The sequence below is a fragment of the Pleurodeles waltl genome, chromosome 10 (assembly GCF_031143425.1).
Source record: "Pleurodeles waltl isolate 20211129_DDA chromosome 10, aPleWal1.hap1.20221129, whole genome shotgun sequence".
Classification (NCBI taxonomy): Eukaryota; Metazoa; Chordata; class Amphibia; order Caudata; family Salamandridae; genus Pleurodeles; species Pleurodeles waltl.
Genome location: NC_090449.1, coordinates 612,143 through 639,660, shown reverse-complemented (window position 1 = coordinate 639,660; position 27,518 = coordinate 612,143). Strand labels below are relative to the sequence as shown.

General features: G+C 49.5%; 1 protein-coding gene across 1 annotated transcript in view; it reads right to left on the bottom strand.

Annotated features, from left to right (window-relative positions):
• The window catches only part of SMC1A (structural maintenance of chromosomes 1A), a 205,068-nt gene that overhangs the window by 74,960 nt on the left and 102,590 nt on the right, over positions 1–27,518 (bottom strand). Inside the window, exons 11-12 of the mRNA XM_069209287.1 lie at positions 26,901–27,080; positions 8,853–8,999 (exon numbers count right to left, since the gene is read on the bottom strand). Of these exons, the coding sequence (XP_069065388.1) occupies positions 8,853–8,999; positions 26,901–27,080 (327 nt within the window). The remainder of the gene's footprint in view (positions 1–8,852; positions 9,000–26,900; positions 27,081–27,518) is intronic.

Below are 27,518 nucleotides of genomic sequence, written 5' to 3'. Positions count from 1 at the left end.
GCAACTTTCCAGGTTAGGAACTGTATTTCGCAAGAGTGCATGGGTTCGAAAGGTGGACCCAGGAGTCTTGTTAGGACAACATTGAGGTTCCATGAAGGAACGGGTGGTGTCCTTGGTGGTATAATTCTTTTAAGGCCTTCCATAAATGCTTTAATGACTGGTATCCTATATAGTGAAGTTGAATAGGTAACCTGCAGGTATGCAGATATTGCCGCAAGGTGTATTTTAATGGAAGAGAAAGCTAGGTTAGATTTTTGTAAGTGTAGCAAGTAACCCACTACATCCTTTGGAGATGAGTGTAATGGTTGGATCTGATTATGATGGCAGTAGCAAACAAACCTCTTCCATTTGCTTGCATAGCAGTGCCTAGTGGATGGCCTTCTGGCTTGCTTTATGACTTCCATACATTCTTGGGTAAGTTCTAAGTGTCCGAATTCTAGGATTTCAGGAGCCAGATTGCTAGATTCAGCGATGCTGGATCTGGATGCCTGATCTGTTGGTTGTGTTGTGTTAACAGATCTGGCCTGTTGGGCAATTTGATGTGGGGTACTACTGATAGGTCTAGCAGTGTTGTGTACCAGGGTTGCCTTGCCCAAGTTGGTGCTATCAATATGAGTTTGAGTTTGTTTTGACTCAATTTGTTTACTAGATAAGGAAGGAGAGGGAGAGGGGGAAAAGCGTATGCAAATATCCCTGACCAGTTCATCCATAGGGCATTGCCCTGGGACTGCCTGTGTGGGTATCTGGATGCGAAGTTTTGGCATTTTGCGTTCTCTTTTGTTGCAAACAAGTCTATTTGAGGCGTTCCCCAAAGTCTGAAGTAAGTGTTTAGAATTTGGGGGTGAATTTCCCATTCGTGGACTTGTTGGTGATCTCGAGAGAGGTTGTCTGCAAGTTGATTCTGGATCCCTGGAATAAACTGTGCTATTAGGCGAATGTGGTTGTGAATTGCCCATCGCCATATCTTCTGTGCTAGAAGGTTCAACTGCGTTGAGTGTGTCCCCCCCTGTTTGTTTAGATAATACATTGTTGTCATGTTGTCTGTTTTGACAAGAATGCATTTGTGAGTTATGATTGGTTGGAAAGCCTTTAGTGCTTGAAAAACTGCTAGCAGTTCTAGGCGATTTATATGCAGTTTTTTTTGATGAACGTTCCATTGTCCTTGTATGCTGTGTTGATCGAGGTGTGCTCCCCACCCCGTCATGGAAGCATCTGTCGTTATTACGTATTGTGGCACTGGGTCTTGGAAAGGCCGCCCTTTGTTTAAATTTATACTGTTCCACCATAGAAGCGAGAGGTATGTTAGGCGGTCTATTAACACCAGATCTATAAGGTGACCCTGTGCTTGAGACCACTGTGATGCTAGGCACTGTTGTTAGGGCCTCATGTGCAGTCTTGCGTTTGGGACAATGGCTATGCATGAGGACATCATGCCTAGGAGTTGTAATATCATCTTTGCTTGTACTTTTTGTGTTGGGTACATGCGTCGTATGATATTGTTGAAATTTTGAATTCTTTGTGGACTTGGAGTGGCTAGTCCTTTTGTTGTGTCTATTATGGCTCCTAGGTATTGTTGTACCTTGCAAGGCAGAATGTGTGATTTTGCAAAGTTGACAGTGAAACCAAGTTTGTAGAGGTTTTGTATGACCTGATTTGTGTGGTGTGAGCACCTTGTCAGTGAGTTGGTCTTGATTAGCGAGTCGTCTAGATACGGGAATACGTGTATTTGCTGCCTTCTGATGTGTGCAGCCACTACTGCTAGACATTTTGTAAAGACTCTTGGTGCGGTTGTTAAACCAAACGGCAATACTTTGAATTGGTAATGTATTCCTTTGAATACAAACCTTAGGTATTTCCTGTGCGACTGATGTATTGGTATATGGAAATACGCGTCTTTGAGGTCTAAGGTTGTCATGTAGTCCTGTAGTTTTAGCAATGGTAACACTTCTTGTAGCGTGACCATGTGAAAGTGATCTGATTTGATGTAGGTGTTTAGTATTCTGAGGTCTAGGATTGGTCTCAGTGTTTTGTCCTTTTTTGGTATTAAGAAGTAGAGTGAATAAACTCCTGTGTTTATTTGTGTTTCTGGTACTAGTTCTATTGCGTTCTTTTGCAATAATGCTTGGACTTCTATTTCTAGAAGGTCGGAATGTTGTTTCGATAAATTCTGTGCTTTTGGTGGTATGTTTGGAGGGATTTGTAGAAATTCTATGCAATAACCATGTTGGATAATTGCTAAGACCCAAGTGTCTGTAGTTATTTCTTTCCATGCTTGGTAGTAATGACCTATTCTTCCCCCCACTGGTGTTGTGTGGAGGGGATGAGTGACATGTGAGTCACTGCTTGGTTGTAGGGGTTTTGGGGCTTTGAAATTTTCCCCTATTCCTAGGGAATTGTTCCCCTCTATATTGGCCCCTAAAACCTCCCCTGTACTGTCCCTGGTAGCTGGACGGTGTGCCTGTGAGGTGCTGGCTTGTGTGGCCTGACCCCGAAACCCCCCTCTAAAGGTTGTCTTGCGGAAGGTGCTGTAAGTGCCTCTGCTCTGCGGGGAGTAGAGTGCGCCCATGGCTTTAGCAGGGTCAGTGTCCTTTTTCAGTTTCTCAATTGCCGTGTCCACCTCTGGTCCGAACAGTTGTTTCTCATTGAAGGGCATATTGAGCACTGCCTGCTGTATCTCTGGTTTAAAACCAGACGTTCGTAGCCATGCGTGCCTTCTTATAGTCACAGATGTGTTAATTGTCCTTGCAGCTGTGTCTGCTGCGTCCATAGAGGAGCGTATCTGATTATTAGATATGTTCTGTCCTTCCTCAACCACCTGTTTCGCCCTCTTTTGTAGTTCCTTGGGTAGATGCTCAATGAGGTGTTGCATCTCGTCCCAATGGGCTCTGTCATAGCGCGCAAGTAGTGCTTGAGAGTTAGCGATGCGCCACTGGTTTGCAGCTTGTACTGCGACTCTCTTTCCGGCTGCATCGAACTTGCGGCTCTCTTTATCTGGGGGTGGTGCATCCCCAGATGTGTGGGAGTTGGCTCTCTTGCGAGCTGCTCCTACTACGACAGAATCTGGTGGCAGCTGTGTGGTGATGAAAACAGGGTCTGTGGGAGGCGCTTTGTATTTCTTTTCAACCCTTGGTGTGATTGCCCTACTCTTGACCGGCTCCTTGAAGATTTCCTTTGCGTGCCGAAGCATTCCTGGGAGCATAGGCAGGCTTTGGTATGAGCTGTGGGTGGATGAGAGGGTGTTGAATAAGAAGTCATCCTCGACTGGTTCTGAGTGGAGGTTTACGTTGTGGAACTCTGCCGCTCTAGCCACCACTTGTGAATAAGCTGTGCTGTCTTCTGGTGGTGAGGGCTTTGTGGGATACGCCTCTGGACTGTTGTCCGACACTGGGGCGTCGTATAAGTCCCAAGCGTCTTGGTCCTGGTCACCTTGGCTCACGGTGGTGTGAGCCGGGGAATGTGATGGAGTTTGTGCTGGCGAAACGTTAGTTACAGGTGGAGGAGAGGGTGGCGGAGTTACCTTTTTCACCATTTTTGTTTGTGGTGCTTGGTCTGTCTGAAACTCCAGTCTCCTTTTTCTCCTAATAGGGGGAAGGGTGCTTATTTTCCCTGTTCCTTCCTGTATGAAAATACGTTTCTGCGTATGGTCCACTTCGGTGGATTGCAACTCTTCCTCAAATCTATGCTTTCGCATCTGAGAGGACAAGGACTGCTCCTCTGAATAGGAACCGGTAACTGGGTCGGTTGCGGGTCGTTTCGGCACCGAAACCCTGTCTGTATGCTTTTTCGGCTCCGAGGTGACCTTCTTCTTTTTTTGAGTCGAAACCTCTCGGCGTCGATCTACCTCGGTGCCGCTGTCTCGGCGTCGAGACGTTTCGGCACCGCTATCTCGGCGTCGATCCTTTTCAGCAGCACTTTCTCGGTCCCGAGAAGGCTGCGTGCCGGTGTCTCGACCGGAGTCGGACGATCTCGGCACTGTGTCGGCCTTTTTCGGTGCCGATGGTCGGTCACCGAATTTATGGGTCGAGCCATGGCCTGGTGGCAGTGGCGTCCCCTGGGCCTTGTCACTTTTCTTTTGTTTCTTCGATGTCTTACTCACAGTTCTTGGATCGTCGAATTCCTCGGAGTCCGATTCGTGGATCGAGAAGGTTTCTTCTTCCTCTTGTTCCTCGAACTCTCGGTGCGCTGTCGGCGTGGACGCCATCTGAAGTCTTCTGGCTCGACGGTCACGAAGTGTCTTTCGGGACCGGAACGCACGACAGGCCTTGCAGGTCTCTTCACTGTGCTCAGGCGACAGGCACAGGTTACAGACCAAATGTTGGTCTGTATACGGGTATTTGTTGTGGCATTTGGGACAGAAACGGAACGGGGTCCGTTCCATCAGCGTTGTTGTACACGCGGTCGGGCCGACCAGGCCCCGACGGGGGATCGAAAGCTACCCCGAAGGGCACCGGAGCTCTTCAATCTTCGATGCGGTGTCGATTCAATCTAAGCCGATCCCGAACACAACAATACCGACGTAATCTTCCGATAGATAGCTAACTTTCCGTTCCGAAACTCGGAGCGACAGGAACACGTCCGAACCCGATGGCGGAAAGAAAACAATCGAAGATGGAGTCGACGCCAATGCGCAATGGAGACGAAGAGGAGTCGTCACTCGGTCCCGTGACTCGAAAGACTTCTTCGAAGAAAAACAACTTGTAACACTCCGACCCAACACCAGATGGCGGGCTATGCACAACATGTGTATCTCCAGCGACAGATGCCATCGAACCAAGACATTTCTTTCACTCTGTGCTTTTCTCAAGGCTGCAGTAAGATAGGTTGCCAGCAAACGGAGTAACGTTTTGTTTCTAGTGTTCATAGAAACGTACACACTCTTACGTAGGGATCGTTTCTTGGAACATCAGCCGTTTTATTATAAAAACACTACGTTGACCCATGTACGTTAGAGGCAGATTCCAGCCAGATGACCACGACTGTATGCTGATTGCTTCACTGCAGCTGCTTATGTAGACTACAGGCCTCTTGCTCAGGTATGTGGGATGCAGTCTTCCCAGGGGAAGGTGAAGGGCAGAATTAGAGCTTAACATGCTGTGCTCCAACATAGCCTGAGTAGGAACTATTTTAACGACTCAGTGACCATATGGTAGCGTTATTTTTATGTTTTACTCTCCTTGTCACAATTTTAATCCTGTCATGCTTCATCATCCTAGTTATTGCAGTACATGCTTTATTATCTAAGATACGCTTACTTCAATAAAACCTTATTGAATTCTATTCTGCCTCTGATGGTCCTTGTATATGTGAGGCTAATGTAACTGAGGGAAACGGATGAGATCTGAGTGACCACGATTTCCCGGAGGAGTCAACTGTGTCATGCGCTCGGCTGCCCAATCATCCCTGCACTAGGGTGGAGATGAGGCATTGCTAGTTAGCCAAACAAAACCCAGATTAGGCTGACAGGTGTCACCTGGAGTGGGTTCAGACTCGGCACCCTACAGTGCAAGTGATTCTGACGCCCAAATACTGTAGTCTCATTAGCATAATGAAAGCCTACGTGTCACCACCATGTGTTGGAGATTCTTCCTGGAGCCAGATGGCAGCAGATCCCAGCAGACGGTGGTCGGTGCCTTAGGGAGCTTCCTTAATGCTTCTTTGGTGCAGTTGAAGTCTTGCCGACCCCAGAAGATGCACAGCTGGGGAAATGTTGCAATTGCTGAAAGGAGTGGGAGAAACAAGGTAGCTTGCCGAGGTTGTCTCAGGAGTTGCAGGCTTGTTTGGTTCCTGTGAAGTCCAGAAGCAGTTCCAGTGGCCACCGCAACTGGACACTTCAGGAACCGTCAAGACTGCAACTCCCGAGACGACCTCACCTTGCGACATTGTTTCCGTGGCTCCTATCAGCAACCTGCAACACTTCCATGGCATCTGCTGGGTCCGGCAAGACTTCAGCTGCACGAACGAACTGAGATGGAATCTCCTTCGTAGTGAGGGAGTCACCCCCCTGCAACTGCAGGCCCATACAGCAACGACCCCGGCTACTTGGATCTGCTGTCCTCTGGACCTACGAAGATGCTCCAACACAGGTGGTAGTTTTGAGGGATCCTCTGGGTTCTCTCTTGCTTCTGTCCAACTTGGGAGACAGTGAGCCCTTGCCCTTGCCTCTGCCCCTGGGACAGAATCAGTGTGCACCATGACTGTTGCAGAAACCAAGGTTTGTTGACTCCTGCTCAGAGGGATCATCAGGCTCAAAGTATCCCAGGCCCCCAGCACTCTACCTCTGTAAGGACAGTCTCCTCTCTGCTGCTGGGACACCTCTTTAGGTGCTCTGACTGGGCCTCACTGAGACTTACCGTGGCTGCTGCCAGTGGGTTGCCTGTGGGGGCTCCAATTGCTTCTGCTGGCTCTCCTGTTTTCTGAGGGTCAGCCTGGACTCCCCTCCAAGGGTGGAGTCCCCAGGACCTTGCTGGTCCTCTTCAGCTCTGCAAATCTCCAACAGCCCCAGTTACATTTACTTGTTGGTGGTACTCCTGACCCATCTGTAATCTGGTGAGCGATGAGGGACAGCTCCTAGGTGGCTTGAGGGACTCCTCTGCAGCTGGACTTCATCCATCACCATCGACCCAGATCTTCACCCACAAGAAGGGTGGGCATTGGCTCCTACCCCACCTGGACACTCCTGCATGGACTGGACTCGGTTCCCTTTTCTTTTTTTTGCAGGTCTTCTTCATCCAGAATCCACCGTTGAGTTCCACTGACCTGGCCCTACATATGTAATATTCTATTTACGAGTCCCCTTGTTAGCCTATGGGACGACCAGGTAATTTACCTCTCCTGGTCGCTGGGGATCTTCTAGATACTCAACTCTTGGGGTTGCACTCTCTCCCAGCCCTTGACTAACTACTTTCTGGTGCGGACCCATTCTCTCATTCCACTTTTTTAGTATATGGTTTGGCCCCTCTGTAGGGCGCATGCTATTTCCCAATACTTACCTGTGTATATATTGCGTGTACTTACCTCCAGAAGGGGGTTTGCCTAAAGTAATCTAGTTTGGTGTTCCTGTAATAAAGTACCTTTATTTTTGTAACACTATGGTTTCTTTCATCTGTGTTATGCTACTATGTGACTACTGTGGTACTGCAAGTGCTTCACATGCCTCCTAGATGAGTCTTAGCTACTCACCTCAGCTACCACTAGAGAGCCCTGGCTGTCTGGACACTAACACTAACTAGTAAGCGTTGCCTGGACACAGTATAATGTGTAACACCACAGGTGTCCAAAACACACAAGACCAGCCTCATATGGATACTCCTTGTGTTATAGTTACCAATAAGTATATGGGGTTCAGAAGTCTTTGTTGGGTGACCGACTGTACTGGTTCAGTCAGAGTGATTCTCCTCTCTCCGTCACCATGGACTTCATTCCTCGTTTCTGGGTTTCCATGGGTTATATAGTACCTTTTGTTACCAGCTTACTCGTTCAGTGGGGCAGGCAGCTCCTGTGTATTTTCTGATGGTTCAACAAGAACCGTGTTACTCTAAGTGGTGTGTACCAAAGAGCACAGAGGGCTGGATCCTCACCCTGGCCCAGTCAACTAGTGAGAAAGCAGTATCTATGTTGTGATGGTGCAGTGCTACCGGTAAGCAGGGGCCATGCCAGTACCAGTCGAGAAGGCAATGGTGGGGTTTGCAGCTTGGCAGATTGATACAATGGGTCTTCCTTGGGACAGCAGGAAACCCATCACGCTAACAAGATTGCTTCCCAACACTAGGAAGTGCTTAGATCTTGATGCAGGTCTCTCTCAACATGAACATCTTCTGGCACACCTGCTTATTTGTGAGGATCACAGATTAGTTAGGCTTCTCTAAATGCCCCATTGGTTTCTGAATCTCCTGTGCTGCAACAGAAGTACCTTTATCAACAGGGAGCCCACAGTCTGCTTGTGCTGCAAAGAGACTTTGGGGACTCCTGGGACTCACACTCAGTGATGCAGGCCCTTCACATGTGCTACAACAGGCATCTTCAGCTTATCTCATCCTGCTCTTTCACAGCCTCCCTCCTGAGCAGAGTTTCTGCCTTGCAAGGGCACCCCAGTGCCCCTCCTGAGCAGTCGGTCAGATCTCTGCTTCAATACAGGGTCCAGGCGGCCTCTCCTGACAGTGTTTGTCAAAGATCCCAGGTTTCTGGTCCCAAACCTGGCAATGGGAGTTGGTGGTGAATACACTAACTCTGGAGCAGAGACTTTTGGTGCACTTTGTGAACAAAAGGACCGGAGAAACTAACTCAGCCTTTCAGAGGTCTGACTCAAGAATGGCCTATACAAAGGAGTCCCAGAATGTCCATGAGGAGGCCTGTAATTCACATCTGCTAGCTGAGCTTGTTCACAGTCTTCGTGGTAGGTACCACTTAGATGTAGCAATTACAAAATGGATTCTGGGGGTGGGAAAGGATACATGTATCACACACTTCCTTTACACATGCAGACTAGTATGTGCATGTAACATTTATGTCCCACGTGGACGGACAAAGGGCCGGTGGCAGGGGAGGTAAAAAAAAAAAGTCAACATCACCTCCATAATCATCATTTCTGCCACCACAGTCTGTACTTCACAGTCTGGCGATGTGAAGCACTCATGCTTGGTAAGGCATGCTCATCCAGACCATTCCGTGTGTCAGTCACAAATGCCTGCAGTGCACATGCACAACTGTTGTGTGTGCCGAGGACTGGCACAGTTAAGGTTAAAATCTACATATTGCTCTGATGAACTCTAGGCAGGGGTGCACGGTGTCCCAGGCCAAGCAGGGCACAATTCTCTATCCCAGTGGAGGAAAACTGACCCTGCCGCAGACCTCACCTTAAGCTCCTCCGTCAGCCGCTCCTTCTTCTCCTTCAGTTTATCCACTGCCTTCTCGTCCCAGCGCCTGGCCTTGGCCTTCAGATCACTGGCACCCCCAGAGATCACACCAGACTTTTGGAAGAGGGTTCCATCCAGAGCAACGGTCTGCAAAAGAAGAGGACACAAAACATGTAAACAACAAATCAAAGGGAGCGAAACAGCCAACGCATGTCACACTACCGTCCCAGGAAGCAATGCCTGCTCTTCTCAGTGGCTTTCAGTGTGTGGAGAGATCCCAGGGCGCACTGTGTGCTCTACATTTGTCCCAGATCTACAAATGAGCCACAGATGCTGTCCATAAGTGTGAGCCCAATATGGTTGTACTCTCTGCGACGGGCATCTCACCAATACAAGTTATTAAACCCCAAAGTCAGCTATTTCTCCTAAAGGAGATCAACCACAAAGTTGCCGCTCCCTCTGACACATACTCCACTGTAGCCTGTGGAATCCTTGCACACCTAAAGGTGAACCTCCTCAGAGTCAAAGGCAAGGCTCCATACTTCAAGTACCTGACAAGAGTTTGCAATCTGAGATCACCCCTAGAGCAGCTTACCCTCCCAGTCACAGGCAACACCCTCTGCTCCACGCACACAGCTCAAGAAAAATAACTGTCTCAAATCACTTCCAGAGTGATTGATTTCACAGTCAAATCTCTGCTCCGGGTACATTACAAGAGCCTGCACTCTGGGATCACCCCTGAAGGAGATCACCCTCAGTCACAGGCAACACCCTCTGCTCCACGGCACACAGCTCAAGAAAAATAACTGTCTCAAGTCACTTCCAGGGGGACTGATCTCAGTCAGAAATCTCTGCTCCGTTTAGATTACAAGAGCCTGCAGTCTGAGATCGCTCTCACATTATTATAAATTATTATATTTCCAAGGTGCACGATTGCCTAAAAGGAGTCCCTGTACTGAACATCCCAGTACAGACGATCATTCTCAACCCCACCATTATCTAGTAAAGAGAAAGGATTTAAGAGGTTTCCTATACTGACGAAAATCAGGTGATTTTCACAGTGAAGTTGGTAAGTTATTCCACATGTCGGCTCTGCCTGCATTGAGAATGATCTGCCTTTGTCCTGAGAAAGTCTGAATTTTTTCTGTAACAGGAGACCTACTTCAGCAGATTGTAATGCGTGACCTGGATAGCAATTCCTGAGCTTGTTTCTCAAGTAGATAGCACCCATCATATGTAGAGCCTTTTAAACAAAACAAAGTGACTTAAAAAGAATCTTCTTTCCCACTCGTAACCAATGCAGCTTTTTAAGTGCCAGAGAGGCCGAGGACACTATGGGGAGAACCAGTGCTAAACCGAGCATCTGCATTTTGGACACAATCCATTCGTTTAATCAGCATGCCAGGACACCCAACTGCAGTGTTACCGTAGTCTACGCGGTTATGGATAGTAATTTCAACAATGAGAACTCTGGGCTCTGCGGGAAGAAAGGGGAACCATTTCCTTCATGTTTTCAGGAGAGCACAGCAGGCAGAAGATGTAGCTGTGGCATCGTGTGCAGAGCACCGTCAGTGTAAAGAAATGGCTCCCTGTTGCAGTTACCCCCCACTTTTTGCCTGATGCTGATGCTGACTTGACTGAGAAGTGTGCTGGGACCCTGCTAACCAGGCCCCAGCACCAGTGTTTTCACCTAAAATGTACCATTGTCTCCACAATTGGCACAACCCTGGCACCCAGGTAAGTCCCTTGTAACTGGTACCCCTGGTACCAAGGGCCCTGATGCCAGGGAAGGTCTCTAAGGGCTGCAGCATGTCTTATGCCACCCTAGGGACCCCTCACTCAGCACAGACACACTGCTTGCCAGCTTGTGTGTACTGGTGGGGAGAAAATGACTAAGTCGACATGGCACTCCCCTCAGGGTGCCATGCCAACCTCACACTGCCTGTGGCATCAAATCAAATCAAATCATTAGCATTTGTAAAGCGCGCTACTCACCCGTGCGGGTCTCAAGGCGCTAGGGGGGAAAGGGGGGGTTATCGCTGCTCGAACAGCCAAGTCTTTAGGAGTCTCCGGAAAGCGGAGTGGTCCTGGGTGGTCCTGAGGCTGGTGGGGAGGGAGTTCCAGGTCTTGGCCGCCAGGAAGGAGAAAGATCTCCCACCCGCCGTGGAGCGGCGGGTGCGAGGGACGGCAGCAAGTGCGAGGCCAGCGGAGCGGAGGGGGCGGGTGGGGACGTAGAAGCTGAGGCGTCTGTTGAGGTATTCCGGTCCCTTGTTGTGGAGGGCTTTGTGTGCGTGGGTGAGAAGACGGAAGGTGATCCTTTTGCTGACTGGGAGCCAATGCAGGTGTCTCAGGTGTGCGGAGATGTGGCTGTTGCGGGGTACGTCGAGGATGAGGCGGGCCGAGGCGTTTTGGATGCGTTGCAGGCGGTTTTGGAGTTTGGCGGTGGTCCCGGCGTAGAGGGTGTTGCCGTAGTCCAGGCGACTCGTGACAAGGGCGTGGGTCACGGTTTTTCTGGTGTCGGCGGGGATCCAGCGGAAGATCTTGCGGAGCATGCGGAGAGTGAGGAAGCAGGCGGAGGACACGGCGTTGACTTGCTTGGTCATGGTGAGAAGAGGGTCCAAGATGAAGCCGAGGTTGCGGGCGTGGTCTGCGGGGGTCGGTGCGGTGCCGAGGGCCGTGGGCCACCAGGAGTCGTCCCAGGCGGACGGGGTGTTGCCGAGGATGAGGACTTCCGTTTTTTCAGAGTTCAGCTTTAGGCGGCTGAGCCTCATCCAATCTGCGACGTCCTTCATACCCTCTTGTAGGTTGGTCTTGGCGCTGGCGGGGTCCTTGGTGAGGGAGAGTACAAGTTGGGTGTCGTCGGCGTAGGAGGTGATGATGATGTCGTGCTTGCGTACGATGTCGGCGAGGGGGCTCATGTAGACATTGAAGAGTGTCGGGCTGAGCGATGAGCCTTGAGGTACGCCGCAGATGATCTTGGTGGGTTCTGAGCGAAACGGAGGGAGGTAAACTCTTTGGGAGCGGTTAGCGAGGAAGGAGGCGATCCAGTCCAGGGCCTGGCCTTGGATCCCGGTGGAGCGTAGGCGGGTGATTAGGGTGCGGTGACAGACGGTGTCAAAGGCAGCCGAGAGGTCGAGGAGAATGAGGGCGACTGTTTCACCGTTGTCCATCAGGGTTCTGATGTCGTCTGTGACTGAGATGAGGGCGGTTTCCGTGCTGTGGTTGGTTCGGAATCCGGTTTGTGAAGGGTCGAGCAGGTTGTTGTCTTCCAGGAAGGTGGTCAGCTGTTTGTTGACGGTCTTTTCTATTACCTTGGCTGGGAAAGGTAGAAGAGAGATGGGGCGGAAGTTTTTCAGGTCGCTTGGGTCAGCCGTAGGTTTCTTTAGTAGGGCGTTGACTTCAGCGTGCTTCCAGCATTCGGGGAAGGTAGCAGAAGAAAAAGAAGAGTTGATGACGGTCTGGAGGTGCGGGGCGATGATGTCGTCGGCTTTGTTAAAGATGAAGTGCGGGCAGGGGTCCGAAGGGGCGCCGGAGTGGATAGAGTTCATGATGGATTTGGTTTCTTCCGTGTTGATGTGGGTCCAGTTGTTGAGGGTGATGTCCGGGGAAGCGGGTTCAGTGGTGTATGGTTGGGTCTGGTGTCCGAAGCTGTCGTGGAGGTCGCTGATCTTGCGATGGAAGAAAGTGGCGAGGGATTCGCACAAATCCTGTGAGGGCGTGACGGCGTTGGCGCTGGCGCTGGGGTTGGAGAACTCTTTGACGATGCTGAAGAGTTCTCTGCTGTTGTGGCTGTTTTTGTCTAGTCTGTCGGTGAAAGTTCCTTTTGGCAGTGCGGATCAGGTGGTGGTGTTCGCGTGTAGCGTTCTTGAGGGCGGTCATGTTGTCAGCGGTGTGGTCCTTGCGCCAGGCCTTCTCAAGGGCACGACAAGTTTTCTTTGATTCTTTGAGGGTGTCAGAGAACCAGAGAGGTTTTTTGGTGTTGGTCTGTCGATGCGTGCGTTTGAGGGGAGCAAGGTTGTCAGCGCAGTTGGAGATCCAGTTTGTGAGGTTGGCATAGGTAAGTCACCCCTCTAGCAGGCATTACAGCCCTAAGGCAGGGTGCACTACACAACAGGTGAGGGCATATGTGCATGAGCACTATGCCCCTAAAGTGTCTAAGCAAAACCTTAGACATTGTAAGTGCAGGGTAGCCATAAGAGTATATGGTCTGGGAGTCTGTCAAAAACGAACTCCACAGCTCCATAATGGCTACACTGAATACTGGGAAGTTTGGTATCAAACTTCTCAGAATAATAAACCCACACTGATGCCAGTGTTGGATTTATTAAAAAATGCACACAGAGGGCATCTTAGAGATACCCCCTGTATTTTACCCAATTGTTCAGTGCAGGACTGACTGGTCTGTGCCAGCCTGCTGCTGAGACGAGTTTCTGACCTCATGCGGTGAGAGCCTTTGTGCTCTCTGAGGACAGAAACAAAGCCTGCTCTGGGTGGAGGTGCTTCACACCTCCCCCCTGCAGGAACTGTAACACCTAGCAGTGAGCTTCAAAGGCTCAAGCTTCGTGTTACAATGCCCCAGGGCACTCCAGCTAGTGGAGATGCCCGCCCCCTGGACCCAGCCCCCACTTTTGGCGGCAAGTCCAGGAGAGATAATGAGAAAAACAAGGAGGAGTCACTGGCCAGTCAGGACAGCCCCTAAGGTGTCCTGAGCTGAGGTGACTCTGACTTTTAGAAATCCTCCATCTTGCAGATGGAGGATTCCCCCAATAGGATTAGGGATGTGACCCCCTCCCCTTGGGAGGAGGCACAAAGAGGGTGTACTCACCCTCAGGGCTAGTAGCCATTGGCTACTAACCCCCCAGACCTAAACACGCCCTTAAATTTAGTATTTAAGGGCTCTCCCTGAACCTAGAAACTAGATTCCTGCAACTACAAGAAGAAGGACTGCAAAGCTGAAAACCCCTGCAGAGGAAGAACAGAAGACACCAACTGCCTTGGCCCCAGACTTACCGGCCTGTCTCCTGCCTTCCAAAGAACCCTGCTCCAGCGACGATTTCCAAGGGACCAGCGACCACTGAATCCTCTGAGGACTGCCCCGCTTCGAAGAAGACAAGAAACTCCCGAGGACAGCGGCACTGCTCCAAAAGAACTGCAACTTTGTTACAAGGAGCAGAGTTAAAGACCCCTGCAACTCCCCGCAAGAAGTGTGAGACTTGCAACACTGCACCCGGCGACCCCGACTCGACTGGTGGAGAACAAACAGCTCAGGGAGGACCCTCCGGCGACTCTACGACTGTGAGTAACCAAATTTGTCCCCCCTGAGCCCCCACAGCGACGCCTGCAGAGGGAATCCCCAGGCTCCCCCTGACCGCGACTGTCTTAACTCCATTTCCCGACGGCTGGAAAAGACCCTGCACCCGCAGCCCCCAGCGCCTAAAGGAACGGAACTTCTGTGCAGGAGTGACCCCCAGGAGGCCCTCTCCCTTGCCCAGGTGGTGGCTACCCCGAGGAGCCCCCCCCTTGCCTGCATCGCTGAAGAGACCTCTTGGTCTCCCATTGAAAACTGAAGGAAACCAGACGCTTGTTCCCACACTGCACCCGGCCGCCCCCGCGCTGCTGAGGGTGTACTTTCTGTGCTAACTTGTGTCCCCCCCGGTGCCCTACAAAACCCCCCTGGTCTGCCCTCCGAAGACGCGGGTACTTACCTGCAAGCAGACCGGAACCGGGGCACCCCCTTCTCTCCATTGAAGCCTATGTGTTTTGGGCACCTCTTTGACCTTTGCACCTGACCGGCCCTGGGCTGCTGGTGTGATAACTTTGGGGTTGCTCTGAACCCCCAACGGTGGGCTACCTTGGACCAAAAACTGAGAACTGTAAGTGACTTACTTACCTGTGAAAACTAACAATAACTTACCTCCCCCAGGAACTGTGAAAATTGCACTAAGTGTCCACTTTTAAAACAGCTTATTGTGTTTTATGACAAAAGTATTCATGCTAATGTAATGATTCAAAGTTCCTAGAGTACTTACCTGCAATACCTTCCAAACAAGCTATTACATGTGAAATTTGAACCTGTGGTTCCTAAAATAAACTAAGAAAAGATATTTTTCTATAACAAAACCTATTGGCTGGATTTGTCTCTGAGTGTGTGTACCTCATTTATGGTCTATGTGTATGTACAACAAATGCTTAACACTACTCCTTGGATAAGCCTACTGCTCGACCACACTACCACAAAATAGAGCATTAGTATTATCTCTTTTTACCACTATTTTACCTCTAAGGGGAACCCTTGGACTCTGTGCATGCTATTCCTTACTTTGAAATAGCACATACAGAGCCAACTTCCTACATTGGTGGATCAGCGGTGGGGTACAAGACTTTGCATTTGCTGGACTACTCAGCCAATACCTGATCACACGACAAATTCCAAAATTGTCATTAGAAATTGATTTTTGCAATTTGAAAAGTTTTCTAAATTCTTAAAAGTCCTGCTAGGGCCTTGTGTTAGTCCCTGTTAGCATTTCTTTTAGAGTTTAAAAGTTTGTAAAAGTTTGAATTAGATTCTAGAACTAGTTTTAGATTCTTAAAAGCATTCCAACTTTTAGAAGAATAATGTCTAGTACAGAGATGAATGTGGTGGAACTCGACACCACACCTTACCTCCATCTCCAGATGAAAGAGCTAAGGTCACTCTGTAACATAAGAAACATAACAATGGGCTCCAGACCTACCAAAGTACAGCTCCAGGAGCTGTTGGCAGAGTATGATAGAGCCAACCCCTCTGTGGATAACACAGAGGAGGATGATAGTGAACTGGAGGAAGAATCCCCTCCACCAGTCCTATCTAGGGAGAACAGGGCTTCTCAAGCCCTGACTCCAAAAATAATAGTCAGAGATGCTGGCTCCCTCACAGGAGGGTCCAGCCTCTCTGAAATCACTGAGGATAACCCCAGTGAAGAGGACATCCAGTTAGCCAGGATGGCCAAAAGATTGGCTTTGGAAAAACAGATCCTAGCCATAGAAAGGGAAAGACAAGAGATGGGCCTAGGACCCATCAATGGTGGCAGCAACATAACTAGGGTCAGAGATTCTCCTGACATGTTGAAAATCCCCAAAGGGATTGTAACTAAATTTGAAGATGGTGATGACATCACCAAATGGTTCACAGCTTTTGAGAGGGCTTGTGAAACCAGAAAAGTGAACAAATCTCACTGGGGTGCTCTCCTTTGGGAAATGTTCACAGGAAAGTGTAGGGATAGACTCCTCACACTCTCTAAAAAAGATGCAGAATTGTGAGAAGGTAGCCTCTTTCTAGCCTTGTTACCCCCACTTTTGGCCTGTTTGTGAGTGTATGTCAGGGTGTTTGTCACTGTTTTCACTGTCTCACTGGGATCCTGATAGCCAGGCCTCAGTGCTCATAGTGAAAACACTAGGTTTTCAGTATGTTTGTTATGTGTCACTGGGATCCTGCTGGTCAGGACCCCAGTGCTCATAGGTTTGTGGCCTATATGTATGTGTCACTGGGACCCTGTCACACAGGGCCCCAGTGCTCATAGGTGTGCATGTATATGTTCCCTGTGTGGTGCCTAACTGTCTCACTGAGGCTCTGCTAACCAGAACCTCAGTGGTTATGCTCTCTCATTACTTTCAAATTGTCACTGACAGGCTAGTGACCATTTTTACCAATTTACATTGGCTTACTGGAACACCCTTATAATTCCCTAGTATATGGTACTGAGGTACCCAGGGTATTGGGGTTCCAGGAGATCCCTATGGGCTGCAGCATTTCTTTTGCCACCCATAGGGAGCTCTGACAATTCTTACACAGGCCTGCCACTGCAGCCTGAGTGAAATAACGTCCACGTTATTTCACAGCCATTTTACACTGCACTTAAGTAACTTATAAGTCACCTATATGTCTAACTTTTACCTGGTAAAGGTTAGGTGCAAAGTTACTTAGTGTGAGGGCACCCTGGCACTAGCCAAGGTGCCCCCACATTGTTCAGAGCCAATTCACTGAACTTTGTGAGTGCGGGGACACCATTACACGCGTGCACTACATATAGGTCACTACCTATATGTAGCTTCACCATGGTAACTCCGAATATGGCCATGTAACATGTCTATGATCATGGAATTGCCCCCTCTATGCCATCCTGGCATTGTTGGTACAATTCCATGATCCCAGTGGTCTGTAGCACAGACCCTGGTACTGCCAGACTGCCCTTCCTGGGGTTTCACTGCAGCTGCTGCCAACCCCTCAGACAGGCAGCTGCCCTCCTGGGGTCCAGCCAGGCCTGGCCCAGGATGGCAGAACAAAGAACTTCCTCTGAGAGAGGGTGTGACACCCTCTCCCTTTGGAAAATGGTGTGAAGGCAGGGGAGGAGTAGCCTCCCCCAGCCTCTGGAAATGCTTTGTTGGGCACAGATGTGCCCAATTCTGCATAAGCCAGTCTACACCGGTTCAGGGACCCCTTAGCCCCTGCTCTGGCGCGAAACTGGACAAAGGAAAGGGGAGTGACCACTCCCCTGACCTGCACCTCCCCTGGGAGGTGTCCAGAGCTCCTCCAGTGTGCTCCAGACCTCTGCCATCTTGGAAACAGAGGTGCTGCTGGCACACTGGACTGCTCTGAGTGGCCAGTGCCACCAGGTGACGTCAGAGACTCCTTGTGATAGGCTCCTTCAGGTGTTAGTAGCCTTTCCTCTCTCCTAGGTAGCCAAACCCTCTTTTCTGGCTATTTAGGGTCTCTGTCTCTGGGGAAACTTTAGATAACGAATGCATGAGCTCAGCCGAGTTCCTCTGCATCTCCCTCTTCACCTTCTGATAAGGAATCGACCGCTGACCGCGCTAGAAGCCTGCAAACCTGCAACATAGTAGCAAAGACGACTACTGCAACTCTGTAACGCTGATCCTGCCGCCTTCTCGACTGTTTTCCTGCTTGTGCATGCTGTGGGGGTAGTCTGCCTCCTCTCTGCACCAGAAGCTCCGAAGAAATCTCCCGTGGGTCGACGGAATCTTCCCCCTGCAACCGCAGGCACCAAAAAGCTGCATTACCGGTCCCTTGGGTCTCCTCTCAGCACGACGAGCGAGGTCCCTCGAATCCAGCGACGCTGTCCAAGTGACCCCCACAGTCCAGTGACTCTTCAGCCCAAGTTTGGTGGAGGTAAGTCCTTGCCTCACCTCGCTGGGCTGCATTGCTGGGAACCGCGACTTTGCAGCTACTCCGGCCCCTGTGCACTTCCGGCGGAATTCCTTCGTGCACAGCCAAGCATGGGTCCACGGCACTCTAACCTGCATTGCACGACTTTCTAAGTTGGTCTCCGGCGACGTGGGACTCCTTTGTGCAACTTCGGTGAGCACCGTTTCACGCATCCTCGTAGTGCCTGTTTCTGGCACTTCTCCGGGTGCTACCTGCTTCAGTGAGGGCTCTTTGTCTTGCTCGACGTCCCCTCTCTCTTCAGGTCCAATTTGCGACCTCCTGGTCCCTCCTGGGCCCCAGCAGCGTCCAAAAACGCCAAACGCACGATTTGCGTGTAGCAAGGCTTGTTGGCGTCCTTTCGGCGGGAAAACACTTCTGCACGACTCTCCAAGGCGAGAGGGATCCGTCCACCAAAGGGGAAGTCTCTAGCCCTTTTCGTTCCTGCAGAAACCTCAGCTTCTTCTGTCCAGTCGAAGCTTCTTTGCACCCGCAGCTGGCATTTCCTGGGCATCTGCCCATCTCCGACTTGCTTGTGACTTTTGGACTTGGTCCCCTTGTTCCACAGGTACCCTAGATTGGAAATCCACAGTTGTTGCATTGCTGGTTTGTGTCTTTCCTGCATTATTCCTCTAACACGACTCTTTTGTCCTGAGGGGAACTTTAGTGCACTTTGCACTCACTTTTCAGGGTCTTGGGGAGGGTTATTTTTCTAACTCTCACTATTTTCTAATAGTCCCAGCGACCCTCTACAAGGTCACATAGGTTTGGGGTCCATTCGTGGTTCGCATTCCACTTTTGGAGTATATGGTTTGTGTTGCCCCTATCCCTATGTTTCCCCATTGCATCCTATTGTAACTATACATTGTTTGCACTGTTTTCTAAGACTATACTGCATATTTTTGCTATTGTGTATATATATCTTGTGTATATTTCCTATCCTCTCACTGAGGGTACACTCTAAGATACTTTGGCATATTGTCATAAAAATAAAGTACCTTTATTTTTAGTATAACTGTGTATTGTGTTTTCTTATGATATTGTGCATATGACACTAAGTGGTACTGTAGTAGCTTCACACGTCTCCTAGTTCAGCCTAAGCTGCTCTGCTAAGCTACCATTATCTATCAGCCTAAGCTGCTAGACACCCTATACACTAATAAGGGATAACTGGGCCTGGTGCAAGGTGCAAGTACCCCTTGGTACTCACTACAAGCCAGTCCAGCCTCCTACAAGAATCTTATGACCTCATGAAGGGAACCCTGATTGGGGGCTTTGGATTCTCCACTGAGGAGTATAGAATTAGATTCAGGGGGGCTCAAAAATCCTCGAGCCAGACCTGGGTTGATTTTGTGGACTACTCAGTGAAAACACTGGATGGTTGGGTAACTGGAAATGAAGTGCATGACTATGTTGGGCTTTATAATTTGTTTATGAAAGAACACATTTTAAGTAACTGCTTCAATGAAAAGTTGCATCAGTATCTGGTAGACCTAGGTCCAATTTCTCCCCAAGAATTGGGAAAGAAGGCAGACCACTGGGTCAAGACTAGGGTAACCAAAACTTCCACTGGGGGTGACCAAAAGAAAGGGGTTACAAAGACTCCCCAGGAGAAAGTGGGTGACACTAGAAAAAGAAAAAGAGTCCTCTGTAGGCCCCCAAAAACCAGAACAGGTGGGTGGGCCCCAAGACACAACCCAAAACAAAGGTGGGTACCAGGGTAAGAACTGGGATGCCACTAAGGCATGGTGCCATAACTGTAGACAGACAGGGCACCACACCAAGGACACTTCTTGTCCCAAAAACAAACCCCCTAGCAAAATCCCAGGGGTGACCAGTGTAGCCATTGGGGATGACTCCTCAGATGAGGAGGTCTTCATAGCCTTCAACTGGAAAAAGGGCCCAACAGGTGAGTTGGAGATTCCAGAGGGAAGTAGACACTTCCACCACCTACTGGTGAATGGAATCCCAGCCACTGCCCTGAGAGACACTTGTGCCAGTCACACTATTGTGCATGACAGGCTGGTGTTCTCAAACCAGTACATCCCAGGTGAGATGGCCAGAGTAAGAGTTAGCCCAGACAGGGTCACTGATAGGCCTGTGGCTTTTGTGCCCATAGAAGTGGGTGGGACTTTTAGCTGGAGAAGGGTGGTAGTCAGTACAGACCTCCCCCTTGATTGTCTCCTTGGAAATGACTACCCAGAGGTTAGTCAGAGCCCAAGAGAGGAACTGGTCCAGTGCCAGTCCTCTCCCAAGGATTCTGGAGGTCCTGCCCCTGCAGTAACTGCAAGTAGGCCCCAGAAGAAAAAGAAAAGAAAACAGACTAGGAAAGGTGGGCAACCTTTAGCCAAGGTTCCAGCAAGCCAAGGAGATTCTGCTCCAGTAGGGGAGAACTCCAAAAGTGGCACTGGTACAGTCCAACCTGACTCACAAGAAGTCCTGGCTAGTCAGGCAACTGTTAAGCCTGAGTGTGTGGCTCCTCAGCTAACAGAAGAAAGAGTGGAAGAAGGGTATTTACAACCAGATGTGGTAACCCCCCACTCTAATACAGCAGACAGGCACCCTGAACCCAAAGAAGCCTGTAACTTAGCCCCTTCCCTTGTAGGTGAAGAGCTAAAGGTGTGGTTCTGGGCACTGACAACTGTCAGTGGCCTCTGCTGGGTGTTAGCCTTTATGGCTGCACTATCCTTGGCATGGTGGTCTGACCCCATGCCAAATAGCAAGTTAGGCCCCCTGACCCTATTGGTCATGGTGGGGTTACTCCAGCTCTGGGTAACCTCTTTGGGTAAGCTAGGGGTGACCCTGGCTAAGATAAGATTAGCAGAGGTGGACACCTCTAAGACCAAAATAGAAAGAATGGGTGGAGACATTGAAGAGGCAGACAAGAGGCAATTCAGACTAGGTCCTATCACTGTGGAAGTGGGTCAGTTCCCCAGAGGGAATGACCTGAACAGGAGGATGTAAGGCAGAGTAGGCCCTGCAACAAACCAGCCTATTTCCTCTACTCTTCCTCGCCTGACAGACTAGGAAGACTCTCCCAGCTTTGGCTGAGTCTCCTGGCCTGTGGGCTGGGGGGGGCTTGTGTAAAGAAATGGCTCCCTGTTGCAGTTACCCCCCACTTTTTGCCTGATACTGATGCTGACTTGACTGAGAAGTGTGCTGGGACCCTGCTGACCAGGCCCCAGCACCAGTTTTCTTTCACCTAAAATGTACCATTGTCTCCACAATTGGCACAACCCTGGCACCCAGGTAAGTCCCTTGTAACTGGTACCTCTGGTACCAAGGGCCCTGATGCCAGGGAAGGTCTCTAAGGGCTGCAGCATGTCTTATGCCACCCTAGGGACCCCTCACTCAGCACAGACACACTGCTTGCCAGCTTGTGTGTGCTGGTGGGGAGAAAATGAGTAAGTCGACATGGCACTCCCCTCAGGGTGCCATGCCAACCTCACACTACCTGTGGCATAGGTAAGTCACCCCTCTAGCAGGCCTTACAGCCCTAAGGCAGGGTGCACTATACCACAGGTGAGGGCATATGTGCATGAGCACTATGCCCCTACAGTGTCTAAGCAAAACCTTAGACATTGTAAGTGCAGGGTAGCCATAAGAGTATATGGGCTGGGAGTCTGTCAAAAACGAACTCCACAGCTCCATAATGGCTACACTGAATACTGGGAAGTTTGGTATCAAACTTCTCAGAATAATAAACCCACACTGATGCCAGTGTTGGATTTATTAAAAAATGCACACAGAGGGCATCTTAGAGATACCCCCTGTATTTTACCCAATTGTTCAGTGCAGGACTGACTGGTCTGTGCCAGCCTGCTGCTGAGACGAGTTTCTGACCTCATGCGGTGAGAGCCTTTGTGCTCTCTGAGGACAGAAACAAAGCCTGCTCTGGGTGGAGGTGCTTCACACCTCCCCCCTGCAGGAACTGTAACACCTAGCAGTGAGCTTCAAAGGCTCAAGCTTCGTGTTACAATGCCCCAGGGCACTCCAGCTAGTGGAGATGCCCGCCCCGTGGACCCAGCCCCCACTTTTGGCGGCAAGTCCAGGAGAGATAATGAGAAAAACAAGGAGGAGTCACTGGCCAGTCAGGACAGCCCCTAAGGTGTCCTGAGCTGAGGTGACTGACTTTTAGAAATCCTCCATCTTGCAGATGGAGGATTCCCCCAATAGGATTAGGGATGTGACCCCCTCCCCTTGGGAGGAGGCACAAAGAGGGTGTACTCACCCTCAGGGCTAGTAGCCATTGGCTACTAACCCCCCAGACCTAAACACGCCCTTAAATTTAGTATTTAAGGGCTCTCCCTGAACCTAGAAACTAGATTCCTGCAACTACAAGAAGAAGGACTGCAAAGCTGAAAACCCCTGCAGAGGAAGAACAGAAGACACCAACTGCCTTGGCCCCAGACTTACCGGCCTGTCTCCTGCCTTCCAAAGAACCCTGCTCCAGCGACGATTTCCAAGGGACCAGCGACCTCTGAATCCTCTGAGGACTGCCCGCTTCGAAGAAGACAAGAAACTCCCGAGGACAGCGGCACTGCTCCAAAAGAACTGCAATTTTGTTACAAGGAGCAGAGTTAAAGACCCCTGCAACTCCCCGCAAGAAGCGTGAGACTTGCAACACTGCACCCGGCGACCCCGACTCGACTGGTGGAGAACAAACAGCTCAGGGAGGACCCTCCGGCGACTCTACGACTGTGAGTAACCAAAGTTGTCCCCCCTGAGCCCCCACAGCGACGCCTGCAGAGGGAATCCCCAGGCTCCCCCTGACCGCGACTGTCTTAACTCCATTTCCCGACGGCTGGAAAAGACCCTGCACCCGCAGCCCCCAGCGCCTAAAGGAACGGAACTTCTGTGCAGGAGTGACCCCCAGGAGGCCCTCTCCCTTGCCCAGGTGGTGGCTACCCCGAGGAGCCCCCCCCTTGCCTGCATCGCTGAAGAGACCTCTTGGTCTCCCATTGAAAACTGAAGGAAACCAGACGCTTGTTCCCACACTGCACCCGGCCGCCCCCGCGCTGCTGAGGGTGTACTTTCTGTGCTAACTTGTGTCCCCCCCGGTGCCCTACAAAACCCCCCTGGTCTGCCCTCCAAAGACGCGGGTACTTACCTGCAAGCAGACCGGAACCGGGGCACCCCCTTCTCTCCATTGAAGCCTATGTGTTTTGGGCACCTCTTTGACCTTTGCACCTGACCGGCCCTGGGCTGCTGGTGTGATAACTTTGGGGTTGCTCTGAACCCCCAACGGTGGGCTACCTTGGACCAAAAACTGAGAACTGTAAGTGACTTACTTACCTGTGAAAACTAACAATAACTTACCTCCCCCAGGAACTGTGAAAATTGCAGTGTCCACTTTTAAAACAGCTTATTGTGTTTTATGACAAAAGTATTCATGCTAATGTAATGATTCAAAGTTCCTAGAGTACTTACCTGCAATACCTTCCAAACAAGCTATTACATGTGAAATTTGAACCTGTGGTTCCTAAAATAAACTAAGAAAAGATATTTTTCTATAACAAAACCTATTGGCTGGATTTGTCTCTGAGTGTGTGTACCTCATTTATTGTCTGTGTATGTACAACAAATGCTTAACACTACTCCTTGGATAAGCCTACTGCTCGACCACACTACCACAAAATAGAGCATTAGTATTATCTCTTTTTACCACTATTTTACCTCTAAGGGGAACCCTTGGACTCTGTGCATGCTATTCCTTACTTTGAAATAGCACATACAGAGCCAACTTCCTACAGTCAGTACAACTCAAAGAGGGCCAATGTCAAGTGCGGACTTAATGCTGACCCTGGAGGTACTCCCAGGGCTACAACTCTGGGCTCCCACTTATAGGGTGGAAGAAACACTGTCTGAGCTCTGCCTTCAAATACGAAATGCTCCATTCTCCATTCTAGCGCAGAGTCCTACACTCCAACTGTCTCCATTCTAGTATCCTATGGGAGATGGTATTGAAGGCTGCCGACAAGTCAATCAAATCAATCAATCAGGAATTTGTAAAGCGCACTACTCACCCGTGAGGGTCTCAAGGCACTGAGGAGGGGAAGGGAGGGGAGAGAAGGGGGGAGGAAGGTGCTGCTACTGCTCCAACAGCCAGGTCTTGAGAAGTTTCCTGAAGGTGAGGTGGTCTTTGGTCTGGCACAAGTCTTAACACCAGCCCAACTCAGGCTGCCCTCGACAACTGCCAACCTTGGATCATCTAGGATGGGTACCAGTATGGTTTCTGTCCTATTGGACAGAAATCTGTTGGAGCTGGGTCCAGTAGCTCATTGCTCTCTAGGTAATTTACTAGAATTTACATATTTTTCTAGTATGTTGACTGGTATTGGTAGAACTGAGATAGGTCGAGAATTATTAAGAGTATTCAGATCAGTTGCTGGTTTCTTTTAAGAGGGACTTGCACATGTTTTTTTCCAGTTCCAGAGAACTTCTCCCTGAGACAATGATGCGTTACATATGGGGTGTAGGATGTCAGATAATGTATCTGCTAATGAGAGGCAAACGTTAGGCGGCATCAAATCATAAGGTGGACCTGATTTGATATAATGAGCTAAATCCTTAAATTGAGAATTGGAAATCTGTTCAAACTCAAGTTACCATAACTCCACTTCCACCTCCCACAGTGGCTGAATTCTCCTCTCTCCAGCACCAACCTGCTAATCCCCGTTCAGGGAGAGCTATTCCTCTGGCCACTTTTCCGGAGTCGAGAGGCGTTCCATAACGTCTGCAATTCTCTTCACAAAAGGTTTTGCATACGAGTTAAGGAAGTAGTGACACCAGGCAAGTGTATTGAAAAGTGCGGATTGTCAAAAACTTTGATGTATTAATAGCAGAGAGAATTTAATTTGAGAATCAGCTGACTTTTTCCGTTATTAGTTTCCTATACACTCTCTGAACTCTGTTCATTTCAGTCTTAGCAGTGACACATAGTTAGATCGCTAGCATATTGCCGCTTTCTTACATGCCCTCTGGGTTATTCGTAGCTCCCGCTATGGCCAGGTGCAGTTGGCCAATTTCGAGTACAAGATGGCTTCACTGGTGCCGTCCTGTCTCCAAGCCTGGCTGTCCAACCATTATAAGAGTCTGTCATCATACCAACGGACACGCATGTTGGTATTTGGGGAAGAGACCATTACAGCTGGCTACCAAACTTCTGCATATTCGTTCTTCCCCACGGGCACTTCATAGTGTCCGGCTGTTTCCCTGCACCTTTGTCGAGTCCTCCAATACCAAAAAGGATCCGCAAATGGTCTGACCAACATTGTGGTATTATCTCTCCTTTCACAATGAGGTCTTCTGCGTCAAAGATCACGTTCAGAGGGCAACTCTTAGCATGAGTTGGGTTGTTAACATACTGCATTAGACCTATTGCCTCCAATGAGTGAACAAAGTCTCACGTATGTGCACTTTCGGCTGAATCTATTAAAAAATGTAAGTCACCTAAGACAAATAGTTTAGCATGGGAAAGACGCAGAGGTGCCAGAAATTCCAGGAAACCTCTTACAAAGTGCTCCGGAGGGCCTGGGACCTATGATAAAGTAGCCCCATTAGGGAGGAGGAACTCGAAAAGTGTACTGAGACGCCCAGAATTTTTGATTCAGTGAAGGTCTGTAAATATGTCTTCCTATGGCCTAAGTCCTAGCTAAAGATGATTGCTAATCCCCCCTCCGCCACCTACAGAGCGTGGACGGTGCATAACTTTGTAGTCCATTGGGTATACCAGCCCAAAATCAAAGTTAGAGTCCCGAGTAGTCCAAGAGACACAGACTGACCCTATTCTCCCTCAAAACTTCATTGACTTTGGTTCCATGCTTAGATGGTGAACGTGCGTCTACCAAAGTACATTGTAGTCTGTATTGTGTACTCTTTATACAAAGGGATTTGCATGAAACTCCACTGCCCTCCACCTCATATAGGTGCTTCCACTGAGAAACTCCACATTCCTCCCAATATTCTTTCCCTAAAGTACGCTCCTGTTTGGAAATCATACTGCTTTCAGTAAAACTCTCTTCTCTCTTAAATGCTTCAGGCAGGAGATTACACCCCACGTCATTCCTGGCAAATCGAGATACCGTGGAATACCTGCAGTAAGGCAAGCCCGCAACGTGTCTATTATTGTTTCCATCTCCGGTGTACGCCCCCCCACAAAAAAAAAAAAAATCAGCAGCGTGACTGCCGCCCGCTGCGTGCAGTCAGTGGGCAGGCAAGGTTGCCTTTGGTGCACCACCAGCGCTGCCATACAACAGGACGCTTTTTTTTTTTTTTACTCCTTAAATAAGCAGTGTCTTGCCTGCACATGAGTGCTAGCAAGCTAACCAGAATGGTAGGTGATAACAGTAAAAACGGCGGGGCCACGGCTCCCAAAAACAATGTGGCTTCCACCAAGATATACTCTATTACTGCCCTTGATATTGCACTGTAGGCCCTTCCAACAAATTCAGGTTAAATTCGAGTCTGATTAAATTAACTTTGTTCCACTTAGATAGCGGTGAAAAACCTAATTAATTTTCATCCACCCGATCCCATTTGCGGACAATTACCCTCCCTTAAAATGTCCAACTTCCACCTACTTATGGCTCCAAAAGCACTTTCCCAACAGAAATTATAGTTGTCTAAAAACACAAAATGTCATAAAATGATAAAGGTCACATGCAACGCCCTCTACCTCACAAACCTCAAGAGAAATAACTGCGTCAAAACATACTACAGAAGTGACTGATCTCCCAGTCAGAACTCTACTCCATGTACATTACGACAGCCTGCACTTGCATCATGCTTAGTCTTTTTCTGTCACAATCACTGACAGCTGTTGCTTGACGTCAGGTCCCATCACTCACCTTGTGCCTCTGGTATCCCCCAAATGCAATGCGACGGGCGTCCTCCACATTGTCACAGACCAGGGCATTGCCACAGGCGTACTGAAGAGCCTTCTTGATGTGGGGCGGTTCATAGCGAATAACGTCAATGATAAGCTTGGCCCCTTTCAGCTCTCTCAGTTTCTCATCAGTGGGCTTCACCTACAAAGAAAGCAGGCAAGTTAGTAATGTACCTTCAACCAGGAACAGGATTACCAGAAACCTGCATACTCGAAGTCAGATGTGCACCTCGCCTCGAGGCACCAAATGGCACCTACCAGAGGTGGCGCCACTCCAGAGAGAAAGAGAGGGGGGAAAAAAAGAAAGAAGAGAGAAATCTGCGTTCGAGCTCCTCTATGACCACAGTGGTCAGACAACGATGGTTATTTTGTGGAAAGGGTTTGTCATATGGTTACGCACACAAGATCTGACCACAATTACACTGTTACCAGCAATTAAAGAGCAAAGCAAGCCAGGGATTAGTGGATCATCATACATAGCTGCACAAGAAGGCAGACTATGATTATGTGCAGGTGTAAAGAGGCTTCAGGAGCAGGCCTCGAAATTAGGAAAAAATATTTTTCCAGACCTGCAGGTCTA